Source organism: Cibotium barometz, chromosome 37 (genome assembly GCF_041138505.1).
Source record: "Cibotium barometz isolate CiBa-2024 chromosome 37, ASM4113850v1, whole genome shotgun sequence".
Lineage (NCBI taxonomy): Eukaryota > Viridiplantae > Streptophyta > Polypodiopsida > Cyatheales > Cibotiaceae > Cibotium > Cibotium barometz.
Window position 1 is genome coordinate 48756046 of NC_141082.1, and position 15627 is coordinate 48771672.

At 38.3% G+C, this 15627-nt stretch overlaps 1 protein-coding gene across 1 annotated transcript; it reads right to left on the reverse strand.

Moving 5' to 3' along the window:
• Positions 1-13270: 13270 nt before the first annotated feature.
• Positions 13271-15322, reverse strand: LOC147617354 (uncharacterized). The gene is made up of 4 exons (XM_086776402.1): positions 14961-15322; positions 14785-14890; positions 13901-14695; positions 13271-13808 (listed from the first exon to the last, which is right to left on the reverse strand). Exons 1-4 carry the CDS (start codon positions 15274-15276, stop codon positions 13682-13684), a joined length of 1344 nt encoding a protein of 447 aa, XP_086632528.1. The 5' UTR covers positions 15277-15322; the 3' UTR covers positions 13271-13681.
• Positions 15323-15627: the final 305 nt, after the last annotated feature.

Sequence of the window (15627 nt, forward strand, 5' to 3'; positions counted from 1 at the left end):
ATGAGTTAGGATGTGTTAAGATGTGTATGGGATGAGGTAGAGAATGTATCTGATGGGATAAGCTGTATATGGGATGTGTTAGGGCGAGAATGGATGTAATATGGATGTATGAATGTAGATATGGATGTATGAATGTGAATATGGATGTGTGGATGTGGAAATGGAAATGTGGATGTGGATGTATGCATGTAGATGTGTATGTATGAATGTGAATGTGGATGTGGATGTGGATGTATGGATGTAGATACGGATGTGTATATATGTATGTGGATGTGGATGTATGAATGAGGATGTGAAAATGGTTGTATGTATGTAGACGTGGATGTATGGATGTGAATGTGAATGAAGATGTGGATGTGGATGTATGGATGTAGATACGGATGTGGATGTATATATGTGAATGTGGATGTATGAATGAGGATGTAAAAATGGATGTATGTATGTGAATGTGGATGTATGAATGTGAATGTGGATGTGTGAAAGTGGAAATGGAAGTATGGATGTATGAATGTGGATGTGGATGTATGCATGTAGATGCGTATGTATGAATGTGAAATTGGAAATATGATGTGGACGTACGAACATGGATATGTATGTAGAATAATGAATGTGAAGGTGTATGTGAAATAATGTGTAGTCTATATGAGTGAATGGATGAGAATGAGTACACATTGAATGGAATGTGGAATAAGTAATGTGGTCCGAGAGTGGATAATGTGGAAAGACGAGAGTTCGTTATAGAAACTGTATTTGTGACTGTTTGTAAATGACTGTTTTATGTCAAGAATGCTGGGGAAGCATTTTGACCGTCTTGAGGATTAAGGTCATGAAGACCGAACTGATAAAGTTGCAACTGCTGACGGAGAGTCAATGGAGGACGTCTCGCGTAGCAAGGTCAATCGAGGTCTTGACCAGCCTCGATTCGATTTAAATGGTGAGCTTCCGGTACGGTGGATGAGGGACCAAGTAAGCGGCCTATGAGTGAAGCGCTAGGTTACCTGCGAAGGATCCTAGAGGGTGCTGACCATACGGTGCTCGGGCTTTGGGTCGCCGAAGATACCCACACGTGCGTCATGGAAGATATTGGAACAAGGAGTAAGAGTTGTTTTCTGAAACCGGGCATGGATCTGGTTGATTGACCTTGCTGGTCCTCAACGGATAAGTCCATGGCTCTTTTATATAGATCTGTGGGTTGATCTTGCTGATCTTCCACGGAGATTCCATTCTGTTATATTAATATATTGCCGGTTACTATGAGCTAGGAACTATGGAAAAGGCCCCTGAGTGAACAGGTGGTGAGCATTCTGGTTGCCAATGATGCCATAAGTACACCGATGAATGAATGACGGGAAATAAGGATTCAACCAGAGACTTTGAGGATTGTCATCAGTGACATAATGGTTTCATTAAAGGATTGTTTGAAAGTTAGTTGATGCTGAGAAAAAGGCAATTTCATATTGGGTGTGTAAGTGGTGTGACTAGTTTTACGTTTGCATGAACTTCCAGCTAGGGGGCCTGGGAACTCTTTTCCCTAGTACTCGGGACAAAACCTAACCAAATTCCTAATTGGATCCCATCACTACAGTGGTTGGGAGGTTGGCTAACCCATGGGACTGGATGGGGTTAGGCTGGGCTGATGGATCCGTAAATCGAGACTCAATCTCTGTTATTACAATAGATGAAGTAAATCCCGGATAGTAATTGTTCTATGGATAGGAATCAACGGCTGTGCCTCTCTTGATGGGGAAAAAAGCGTTGATCCCAATGATCCAAGTGCAAGTTTCTTCCTTGATTGACCAAGTACCTTTAAAGGTACAGTCGGATCAGTTTGATCAGTAATGGTCTTGACTACGTTAGAGTAAAAAATTATCTTGGTGAAATCGCCCGTGCTTTTCGGATAAAGGAAGTTTTTCCGGGTTCGGTTTTGGAAAAACCGACGGATTAGTCTCTTGTCCGGATATCCGTGGACGATGCCCCGAGTGTGGGACTCTGCCCCGCGCAAGTTATGCTACTTCCGCTGCTAGTACCCCGAATCCGTTGCACGGTGGAAACAGGGATCTTACAGTTGGTATTAGAGCAAATTGGCTAATAAAGATCAACTGAGAATCCAAATATGTCAAAAATTTATCAAGTAGAACAAAAAGGTTGTAATTGTGTGATATAATTCATACAATTGATATTCAAACTGAAAATTTGTAAATTAGTAATTGGGTCTTCAGATGGAAGTACCGCAATTGTATGGAACCCTGACTTGCTTGAGGCCTAGACATGATGGTATTTACCTTATAGTTCCAAGTATCATGTGTACCCGTATATACCGAGGGTATAACTGCAGCTCTTTACCGGCAGTATATACGAGTAAAGCTAAGACTTGAAATTATAAGCATTAATGCTATCCAGTTGATGAATTCGAATGTGGTTGATATGATTTTTAATTCTGTTTGGGAACTGATGAGTTGATTTGGATTCTAATTGAAAAATGATGATCCTTGAAATTTGGTTGAAATGAAATAAGCTGAGCGAAACCGCAATGAGGATGAATGGGATGAGTCCCTGTGATGATATTTATAAGCTGAGCGAAACCGCAATGAGGATGAATGGGATGAGTCCCTGTGATGATATTTATAACTAGAATGATGATAATGATTTCAGCAAATCACTATTAGATTAGTGGATTGTGCTGTCAAATTGCTACTGTTAACACTTGACACGGTAGATCAAGTTAAGGGATTTCAAATTGAGAACTTACTTTACTAAAATTTCCGCATGCAGAAGGAAATTTTTCGATCTAATGGACCATTATCGTGTTAAAGATATGAATGATATAATCTGAATGAATTGTTATTTAATGAGGAGTTCTATATAAGGAATATTTACCCCCGTATTCTGTTGGGTTGACTAGAATATAAGGAATCCCAGAATAAATTGGATCTTAAGAAAAAGAGTTGTCCTCTACTTTGCGAGATGAGGATATCTCGCACTTTTTAAGTAGGGTAGAATGTAAGATTCCTTCCCCAGCCTTCGAGGTATACAGGAGTAAGAACCTCCCTTTCTGATCTTATAATTATTCCCTCTCTAAAATAAAAGAAAGATTTTGTTTAAAAAAGGAAGACCCTTTTCCCAGAATACTTTCTCAGGAGCCCACCTGTTTGAAGGATTCAGAACGATGAGTTCAGAAGTGAGAACCGGTGTTTTGGATGCCAAGGTTTTGGTCATCAGTTAAAAGACTGCCCGACTCCTGCCATGACAAGGGCACAGGGAAGTCAAGAACCCAAATTCAGAGACCAATTCCTTCATACCAATCTAATCAAGGTCCGTCTCGGACAAGATTGCTTAACTCCATTAACTAGGTCCGACCCATTGAGTAGGGTCGAGATGACCAGTCAAATGCTTGATGATATGGAGCAACAGATGCAGGCAATTCATAAAGATATAAAAGCTGCCCAAGATCGACAGAAACAGTATACAGATAAGAAGAGGACAGTCAGAGAATTCAAAGAAGCAGATATGGTCTTCATTCGAGTACGGCCCAAAAGAAGTTCTTTATCTCTTGGGGAGTATAAGTAGTTATCCCCCAGATATTGTAGGCAATATCTAAATTCAATGAAAGTAGGTGACTTAGCCTACGAGCTTCTTTTACCTCCTCATCTCAAAGTTCATAATGTATCTCATGTAAGCCTTCTATAGAAATATGTGCCAAACCCAAATCATGGAAAGATGGTAAAACTTCAGTGGTGGCAAGATACCGTTGGCTTCTAAGTTACGCTAGCTCCTTCCTTTATATAAGTCATAACTTTTACTTGTCGCTCACAGTAATCTTACTTCCATCGATCTCCTTTCTTTCTTAATCTCCTTTATGGCTTGGCAGCAAGAATTGGTTTTATCCATGATGATTTCTCACCTTCAAGACGCAAGTGAGTCTGTGAAGAAGGATTTTATAGAACTGCATGAGCGCTCACTTTTCCCTCACTTAGGAACTTCTGTAGCTCAGACCAAATGGTGCACCTGTCGAGATATAACTAGGGTAACACCGTGGGGGCGACAGCACTTCCGTAACAATGTCCGCTTGGCTATGGTTATTGAAGGTTTGGGTTTGGGTCCCCGATACTATTGCGTGATAAGATCAAGGCATGGTGGATTTTCTGAGCGGGTCTTCTTACTAGCGTGCTTTCTTCCTCACCAGAAGATATGCCTTTATCCCGTTTTCAGCTTACCTCTTAGAGGTCCTTTTGTTAGATCATCTCATACCATTGAGGTAGGTGCTACAATAACCAGCCGAATTATTCCCATAGATGAGTTACCTTATACGTGTGCAGCTTGTGAGTGCTGCTTTTGTGACCATATGATGGACGGGCTTATGGAATTGTAAAGAGTTCTTCTATCTTTACTGTATATGTTCCAAGAATGAATAAAGTTAAAATCTTGTTCTTGTCTTGAATCTTGCTCTATTTGAGACTTTTCTTGGTGGTTAATCTTAATTAAATTTTTTCTCTAAGTCTCATATTCGTGCATCTTGCGAAATTACCCCCAGTTTGCGAGATGAGGACATCTCGCATTTTTCAAGTGGGAGAGAATGTAAGATTCCTCCCCAGCCTCTCAAGATGTCCAGCATCTTCCCCTGTAATCAATCCCCTCTTCAGAAATATAAAAGATCTTGTTTCTGCCTATTTTGACATAGAGAGAGAAAATATTCTAGAGAGAGAATATTCAGATTTTGAATATTTTTAGATAGAAAAATTTCTCATAATATTAAAATGAATTCCCCTGAAACAAAAATTCAAAAAGAACTTTCCAATGTGCAATTGGAATTAATTGGAAATGGGTATAAAGGACCTTAGCCTAAGGGTCTAGATTTTCAGAAATTTTTGGATTATGGTCCAATTAAGGTTCCTATGGGCCAATAGCATCAATCCATGTGTAGGGAGGAGATAAATCCAATTTGTAAAAGAAGATACCCAAAAATGAGTAAATGCTCACATAAGATGAAGAGTTGACTATGTACAAGGTTTATTAGTAAGAAATTATGAGTAATATAAAAAATATGAGATATTTTTGGATATCCAAAAATGAGTAAATGCTCACATAAGACGAAGAGTTGAAAATGTATAAGATTTATTAGTAAAAAACTATGAGCAATTTTAAAAATATGAGATATTTTGGGTATAATAATTCTATTTTGACACATATATAAGGAAGGGGAGTCCATTATAGGAGGTGCATATTTCACATTCTTGAATAAGTTTTAAACTCAAAAATAATGTGATATTTTTAACTCTCCTCTCTCTTGAATCAAACCAAATCAAAATGGAACCAAACCGAATAAAAAAAGAACCAAACTAGATCCAAATCTAGTCCAAATTCAACTAAAGTGAATTTGGAAAATTCTAGAATTCAGTTAGCTTTGGTTAGAGCTTCCCTCTCCTATAAATAGAACATGAGTCCTTTGAAAAAAATAGAAGAATTTTACTATACTAGAGTTATGCTGAAATAATGCTAATTTCTACTATTCTCTAAAATTCTCTCCAAATTGAAGAAATTGGAGCTTCCCTCTTTCTTCAATCCCCATTAGTGGCTCCATCAACATACTTAACGAATTGATTGGTTGGGGGCCTCTACCGTGAACAAAGAATCAAGCAATTTGTAAGGTAAATGGTGAATTTTGATCTTTTCTATAATTTCTCAATGCTTCTCTCTTCTCAACCCCTCTCAAATTTGAGAAGCTTAATTGGAATGGTTTTTGAATGCTATTGAAGTTAATTGATGAATGCTATTGAAGTTAATTGATTAATGATAGTAAAGAATTACATAAATTTCCATTTATGCTTAATTCTAATGGTTTTTATGTAATTTCTCTCTCTCACTCAAGAAATGGTCATACTCATGACCCATTCTCAATCCAAATGAAGCTTTTCATAAAGTTTTTCCTTAATCCAAGATTAATCTATGCTTGAGGTCAAATTAATGGCTTTTTTCTATGCTTTTAGTTTATGTATTTCATGAATATTGATGATTCAATCCATTATTGGGTTCATGATCCAATTAGGGATCATTCTAATCATTCCCTTAATGATAAGCTTTATCCTTCAAAATAAATTGAGATTTATCAGTCATAGTAGCGGAGCTATGGCAAAATTTTTATAAAAACTACACATAAAATAATTTCATTCAAAGCATGAAAAGAGAACTTCCTACCATATTCTAGGAATTATCATCCTAGATTAATTGAAAGAATTTTATTGTAATCATGGAGAAATTGATTTTTATGTTATGCATAATTGATGATTATTTTATTGTAAAAGTGTTACTTTTATCATATTTGGATTTCATGCATAGAGGTATGCATAAAAATTGATTATTTTATTATAAAAGTGTTACTTTTATCATATTTGGATTTCATGCATAGAGGTATGCATAAAAGAATTATTATTTTAATATAAAAGTGTTACTTTTATTATATTTGGATTTCATGCATAGAGGTATGCATAAAAGTTGATTACTTTAATATAAAAGTGTTACTTTTATCATATTTGGATTTCATGCATAGAGCTATGCATAAAAGTTGATTATTTTAATATAAAAGTGTTTCTTTTATCATATTTGGATTTCATGCATAGAGGCATGCATAAAAGTTGATTATTTTATTATAAAAGTTGGATTTCATGCATAGAGGCATGCATAAAAGTTGATTATTTTACTATAAAAGTGTGACTTTTATCATATTTAGATTTCATGCATAGAGGTATGCATAAAAGTTGATTATTTTATTATAAAAGTGTGACTTTTATCATATTTGGATTTCATGCATAGAGGTATGCATAAAAGTTGATTATTTTATTATAAAAGTGTGACTTTTATCATATTTGGATTTCATGCATAGAGGTATGCATAAAAGTTGATTATTTTATTATAAAAGTGTGACTTTTATCATATTTGGATTTCATGCATAGAGGTATACATCGAAGTATCTATGGCATCATTGGCAACTAGAACGCTCACCACCTATCCACTCAGGGGCCTTTTCAATAGTTCCTAGCTCATAGTACCCGGCAATATAATCACTTATAAAAATCAAGATGGAATCTTCGTTGAAGATCAGCAAAATCAACCAACAGGTCCATATAAAAGAGCCATGGACTCATCTGTTGAGGACCAGCAAGGTCAATCACCAAATCCATGCCCGGTTTAAGAAAACAACTCTTACTCCTTGTTCCAATATCTTCTACGATGCATGTTTGGCGACCAAGAGCCTGAGCATCGTATGGTCAGCACCCTCTAGGATCCTTCGTAGGTCACCTAGCGCTTTATTCATAGGCCGCTTCCTTGGTCCCTCATCCATCGTACCGGAAGCTCACCATTTAAATCAAACCGAGGCTGGTCAAGACCTCGGTCGACCATGCTACGCGAGACGTCCTCCTGTTGACTCTCCGTCACCTCTTGCAACTTTATCAGTTAGGTCTCCACGACCTTAATCACAAGACAATCAAAATGCTTCCTCAGCATTCTTGACATAAAATAGTCATTTACCAAACAGAAAACAAATACAATTCCTATAATGAACTCTCGTCTTTCCACATTATCCCTCATCAGTTCACATTACTTATTCCACATTCCATTCATATGTGTACTCATTTTTATCCAATCACATCATTTTCCATCTCATCACATCACATATCATTGATTCACATCCCAATTCACATGACATCACAGAAACTCTACGACATGGGAGGCCAACTCAATCCCGACAAATGTCATATCGGTGAGGACGAAGTAATCTTGCTTGGTCATAAGGTTTCTTCCAAAGGCATTGAGGTGGATCCTACAAAGGCAAAGGCTCTTATCGATCTACCATCTCCAAAGAGTCTCAAGGAGGCCATATCATTCATTCAAAAGGTGAAGTACATGTCACGCTTCATTCACTTAGCCTCAGAGTTACTTCACCCCTTAAGTAGAGTTTGCATGGTCTAATGAGCTTGAGGAGTACTTTTGTAACATAAAAGTCATTTTGTCAGAGCTACCAACACTCATGCCTCCTTGTTGGGAGTACACTTTCTTCGTTAGCTCTAGTGTTGCAAAGGAAATAGTGGGTACAGTTTTGATACAGCAAGATCCCCATAGTACTAGGATGCGGCCCATCTACTTTGTTAGTAGGGCCATGAATGTCTTGGAGAAACGCTACATGGAAGCGGAACTCATGATGCTTGCTCTCATCTTTGCGGTGAGAAAATTTAGATTCTACTTGTTACCAAAACCTTTTGTAATTCTCACTGCAAAAAATTTATTTCCTTGGGTGTCTTCTCAAATGACTCTCAGTGCTAGAATCACAAAGTGGGTTATGGAATTGCAAGAATTCCAATACTCTTTCAAGGTAGAAGATAGTGTGTGTGCACAATTGGCAGGGATTCTCAAAGCATGTGGTGGCCATTTTGCTCAAGAACTAACTGTGAAAAAGATTTTGCTTGCTGGGTATGTTTGGCCAAGCTTACATGTGGATGTCCCCAACATTGGTGTAAGAGCTCTCATAACTGCCAAGTCAATGGTAATAAGAGGTTGCTACATGGTCCACCTCATTGCAAGTGGTCCATTTGAAAAATGGGGCAGGCATTGATGCTATGGGCTCACTACCTAGAACTAAAAATGGAAAATTGTACATCTTAGTGGCCATAGACTACATGACTAGGTGGGTGGAGGCTCAAAGTGTGGCAAGGGTGAATGAAAAGATTGTAAGCAAATTTGTTTACACTCATATATGTTGCAAATTTGGCACAACCTTGGAGATTGTTTCTGACAATGGTCTAGGTTTTAGAAAAGGTTTGCTCACCGAAGTTTGTGAAGAGCTTCATATTTCACATCGTCATAGCACACCCTACTATCCCCAATCAAATGGGTTAGTAGAGAAGGCTAATGGTGTCATTGCAGGAATCATAAGGAAGATGGTGAAGAACAAGACGAAGCTTTGGGACGAGTTCCTTGATGGAGCACTATGGGCATACCGGACTACCTACTACCGAGAAGCAATGGGGTTTATGCCCTTTCCCTTGGTTTATGGTCAAGAAGCATTGCAGCCTATTGAGCTCAACATTCCAACAATGCAGCTACATGGAAAAGGTGGACTAGGAAATCAAGATGCATGGGTGAAGCGACTTCTCACTTTAGTTGAGCTAGAGTGGAAAAGAGAATCTGCATACGAGTGTTATAGAAGAAAAGCCATGCAAGCAGCAGAGAAGTTCAATGCAACTTTGAAAGACAAGGGCATCAAAGAAGGAGATCTTGTTCTAAGGTATGACAATCGACTTGATAACCAGTTTGATGCCAAGTTCGAAACTAGATGGCAGGGACCATATATTGTCAAGAAGGTTTTCAACTCTAGCTATTATCAGCTCATGGATTTGGATGGCAAAGAACATTCGAAGAAGGTTAATGGCTACAGACTCAAGCCATACTTGAGTCGCGCATTCTACCGATAGACTTACAAAAGCAACCACAAAAAGGAGATAAAAGGGCATGCAAGTTTTGTGGTTTGAGTGATGTTTGTGGTGCAAAACACGAGGAACATAAGAAACATGGACAAGAGAACCACATTACACCACTTGCTTTAGAAGGCCTACCTTATGATGGTACATGAATATACCATCATCTAGGGGGAGAGATAAATGATAGCCGCTTTTTCGACTATCCACATTACCACAAGGAGCTACCTCGGCCAAGGAAAATCACATAAACTCTTTGTTATAAATACCTTTTCACTGTAAATAGGCATGTGTGCGTTAGGGACTTTACCCATATCTTCTATATAATTTTTTATATTATTAAAAAAACGTTTTTGCTAGCTACAAAAATAAATAAAATTATTATGGTCCATTTTGTGTAAATATTTCATTTCATATAAGGGCCTAAATATGGGGGTCTCTATTTTCTCTAATTATGTAAATACTTCATTAGGTGTGTGTATTACAAAACCTAAATATATTTTTATTTATTTATTATTGTTATTATTATTTTTCTTCATAATACTACTTTTGGACCATCATTGTATATATGCTTCAACTTCACCATGCATAAGTAAATCCTATGCCCTCACATTTCTACCCTAAAATAATGAGGGTCTCCCTCCCTTTTAACTTCCATAGTTTAGTATTTTTGTATATATTTTTTACTATTAAATATTTTATATATATTTTATTTTAATATTCTCATTAAATAATTTTTTATATATTAATTATTTTTGTATATTTTATTTTAGTATTTTTATTCACAATTAGATCTTTTTGTTTATTTTATTTTCCTATCATAATAACTATATTATCATGATATGTTGACTAGTTAAAGTACTAGCTTGCTTTTTTCTTATTATAATCTTTATAAAATGGAAAAAATCTCCTCCATGCAAGTTTCCACATACACTTGAGTCTCTAAGGTCAAGATGTGATGTATTGGGGGCTCACTCTTGGAGCTATCAAGAAATTCTACGAATGGGGACCCACACAGATATTAAAAATTTAGAAAATACATGATTCTCCTAAAATTTTTGCGCCCACCTCCACTCCGAATTTCGACTGGTCATCAAGAGACAAAAGTTAGCTCGTGAGCTCAGGAGTATGCTCAAATTTATTGAGAGTTTTTGGAGCTAATGGCAGTGAGATATGAATTTTTTATTGGATCCTAGTCTGCCCACTTTTTGACAAGGTACACCTAGTCTCTTCTCTCCTCCCTTACACATTCATCACCTACACACTTACTCATTCCTTTCTCACTCCATCAAACCTGCAAACTTCATGTCCTCTCTCACCCTCTTCACCTTTGCCCTCTCCTTCCATCTCCATTTGCTCCCATATCTACTCTACACCCATACCTCATCTCCATTTCTCTCCCTACTACTCCCATATTACTAAATTATTTTCCTAATCTCGAAAAATACATAAAAATTCAGCATGACTGCACTAAACATATGTAAATAAGCACCCACTCTACTACTTTTTGAGTAGGTGTTACTACAAGTTATTTGCTCAAACCTCTACATCACACTCTCCTCTCATCTTCAATAATTCTCTCACCTTGAGTCCACATCCATGTGACTCAAGGGATAAGAAGAGGCCCACTCTCATTTCAAAATAAAAAATCCATAATCTATGATTTCTTATAATAAAATTGATTAGGCTTAATCCTAATTGGGGCTTCTCAAACCTATAAATAGAGCCCCTCCATTCCTTGTGGAAAGGGGATTACACACATTGTACACCACTCCCAACTTTAGTGTGTAAGGAGATAGTGAACTTGTAAGCTCTCTCTATACATCAATACCTTTGATTGCATAGAGAAGCTTGAAGCTAGTTATGTCATTGTGAGGGCTTGAGTGATGCCATACTCCCTATCATAATTTCATCTTGCCCTTGTTGCATAAATAAGATTAGTAATTTGGGTGCAATTGTGTACAAAGTCTTGGACTCCGGGTGCGTCTATTTAGCGAGCCAAGAGCAGTGAGCACAGAGCAGTGAGTAGAAATAAAGTCCTTGTGAAAGTGAGCAAGTAGGGGCATGGTATGATGTTAAGCGAGCATGTAATGTTAAAGAGAAGAGTGAAACCATAGTGCAACTCTATAATGAACAGAACAAAGAAGACTAAAAAAGTTTAAAAATGACTATTGCAAATAAAGCATTTTCAAATGAATGGTGCGGATATAAAAAATCACTACAAAACTCATACTACTTGGCTCGCTAAAAAGACGTTGAATTGGTCATTGAGCTACTAATAGAAACAAACTATTGTTTGCAACCACATGGAAACCACAGCGACCAGAGAGCATAGAAATCAAGCCATTAAGATGCACACCAATTTTAATAGCCATACCACTGACACAACAATATAATACTCTTTAGAAACCATAACCATAGGATTTAAAATTTTTATAATCCAAATAAAAATTGTCCAACAATCAGCTACATGCTATTGTAAAAAACATTCAGAAGCATAACATCCATCAAAACATTACTTCCAATAGTCCCAAAAAATGATTGTCTCAATTAAAAAAAGACTATCTCTAATGGCATTCTGATGTAGACATGTGATCCTCATAACTGCAAGAGACACAAAGAAAAGAAAATAAGCTTTATCAATACAAAATTATTCTCTACTAACATATTTATCTTTTCAACATGCATACCTTTGCTGAGTATGGTTCTAACAGGTGATCATAGATCCGCTCATCCTTGTCTAACATTATGACATTGCGATCCATAAATGCTGCCACTAGCCCAAGAGTTCCAGTGCCAGCAAACAAATCCAAAATCGTGTCCCCAGGACGACTGAAGACGGAGACGATGTATTTGCTAAGCCGCTGACCTCTCTGACAACCGCCCCGCCATGGTCTACCCTTTCTCTTCACCAGATCCTCCGATGGCACTCTTGAAAACGCACACAAACCATTAACCATATGCCATAAAGATCACCGAAAATCATTTTAAATTCTATCTTGATTTGAATGCATACATACATGTCAAAGATAAGATCTTGCCCTACATCAAGATCATCACCTAGTGCCAATTCCCTTAGTTGATCCCCATGCATCACAAAGCTTGTAGCAGGAGATGTTGAGCGAACAAAAACAGCCAATATTAGACAAGTGACCTACAAGCAAAGACACATTGGTTGTTCATGCATTTTCACCTTAAATGGGACAAAGAAGATTTGCACAAATGACAGCCCCAAAGAGAACAACACCAATACCTGGGTAGTAATCATTTGCCCCATCTTCTTCCCAATAGGTGGAGTACACCTCACAACCTGTCTATGATAAATGCCAAACCCAACGCTCTGTGCAACCTGCTCAATGGTCACTCCTTCTTCCATAGTGTAAAGGCATGTAAAGAAGCCTCGATCCGAGAGACAAGAATCAACAACTTTAAAAGTAGAGTCATACATGCCATCCCCAATCTTATTCCAATATGGAACCTTGTTTGCAACACAACCTCCAATGATGATATTTGAGGGGAAGTCTGCAAATATCAACTCCACACAGTAATCGGACCCTCTACTCTTGACATTCCCTACTGTGCAAATAACATTCATGGCATCAAGCACTTGCTTTCCCAATGAGGATGCATCCTCCATGTTCACAAAAGTAGCTGCAAGGTCCTCAATACTGACATTGAAGGCATAAATGGTTCCTATAGACAGGTTTTTGACATTTAACACACATAGTCTCAAGTCAAAACAATCGGATCACGATAGAGATGAGGTAGGAAGCTCACATACCTGGAGCTTGCAATGTCTTGGTTATGATGTCAGTTGGTTGTATCCCGCCTGCACTACTATTGGATGTCTGTTGTTGACTCTGCTCCCTATTTGCTTCCATTGCTCGATTCACCTCCAATGCACGATTCACTATTTCCCTCCCTAAATTCACTGGCAATGACTTACGAAAAGAAGCCGATGCAATCGATGTTGCATGTGATGTGGATGTGGCCTCATTATGATCAATTTGCTGGCTACGAAGCTCCAATATAGACTTATGTTGGCGATACAGATCAAGCTCCTCCTCAGGCACATGGTTTCTTTCAAGGTCCAACCACCACGGGCAGAAACGAGACTCTATGCTTGACATGGCTTGTTCAATGACAAACATGGGTAAACACAACTCACCCTCAATATGAACATGTTTCTCAATCATGGATTCAAAATGACAAATTCAATCACTTACTCTTCCAAGCTTCAAATCGGCATACATATAAGATTGATTGTCAACACAAAGCCACACACTAGCGAGAGGGGGTAAAATATCCAATTGGTGCTCCTCAATTTCAGAAAGCAACCATCTGCAAGCCAAAGCATAAATGATAAAACAACACACAGAAAGAAGCATGCATGTTTTTTAACAAGGAATATCTGGGTTATGTTGGAGGAAAACCTATAAACGACTCGCCGTGCAGCACTTTGTAGGCCTGGTTGATGGTCAATATCATGGCTAAATTTTATGCCTCCTTCGTGCACTTTGAAAGCCCTTTTGAAGTACTTTCTTCTGCATAGAACAACAAAAGAGGTGAATCGGCTCTCACCTGGCAACCTGACTCGATCGGCATTTTTAATATCATTTTGGATTCTCAAACCCAGCTCCGTGATCTGAAGCCAGTAGGAGTACATGTGCAGCCATTCCCTAACCTTTGTCTTATCATTTGGCATACCCTCAAGTGATCGCACTGCAGCCTGAGAGTTGTCCAATAGCTTGACAATGTGAGCCTTATCTGTGTCTCTGATGCAAGCAGAACCTATCATATTGAGCTTTTCCTCTGTGGCCACATGATTGCTTGACGCGTGCCATGGGAGGGAGAGCACTGCACACCAAAAGGCCTCACCGTTGGAGGGATCAGCAATCCTTGCATATTTTGATGTTTTTCCTCTGTAGAGAACTTCTACCTTTCGAGTCACATTCTCCCTAGCAGACTCGGCAAGTGGTCCATTTGATGCCTCATCAATTTTTTGCTCCATCTCATCCTTGAACAAGAGCCAAGTCATAATCTGGATTGGCAAATGAAGCCAACTAGGCCTTCCTCTGGCAGATGCACTCTGCATCTCTCTCTCAACCCATAGCTTGTCCTCATTGTCCAAATGTGCCATGAGAGTTGTTAGGTCGGACTCTCCCAATCTTCTTAGTTGAAATAGACGATCACCAAATGTGGTTGGCACAAATGCATAATCATGCGTCCTACAAAACAAAGAAGAAATATGTTAATATTCTTGAGTACAAACAACTTACTTGACATAGAAGGAGACTCTGATAACAAATTAACTTACTTGTTCAACCTGGACAATGAAAACAAAAGCTCACCCACATCCCTCCGCTCGAACACATAAAATTTACAGAGAACACAACAATGCATGGACAAATCCCCTTGAAACCCTGTAATAAAACACAAAATTAGGAAGGACAAAGAAGCATAAGAAACTATAACATCCCAATGAGAACTCACCTGTAGAAATGCAGTCCATCCAAGCATTGTGTCGATTATTACCATCAAGAATATGCACCATTTTTCGGCTCAAGTACGGACCCCACTCGGGGTCAAGTGCAAGAGTTTCCTCAAATTGTTGATTCACAGTCCTCCAATGCTCATCCCAAGATTCCTCCCTCTCTTGTGTCAATGGTGTCTCCTCCCCTTCCAAGTCCATAATTGATACTGTGAAAGCTCCCATGCTCTCAATGTACCCACCTAGTTTTTTGAAGCTTCGAGTAAGAGATTTATCTGTTGAGGGAGAAACCTTTCGGATTGCCTCCGTCTGGATCATCCTACAGAGAGGAACACGTGGAGGTGGAGACCTAAATTTGACTCCTATCCTATCTAAAAAGGCCTGTGGAGTAGATGTCTCTAGAATCTTCCCAAAAATATCAACCTTATTTTTTTTCTGCTTGCTTCCTTCAGTTTGGGTTGTGACAACTGTTTCTTCTTGATCCTCTAGTGGATGTGTGTTCTCTTCCCCCTCTATCTCTCTCCCAGTATCCTCAGTATTCTCACCTTCATCCTCATTATCACCACCTTGAGTATTCTCACCCTCATTTTGATCACCTTTATTTTCCTCAATTGCCCCCACTACATTTTGTCCATCCTCCTCATTTCTTTCATCACTATGTAGATGCTG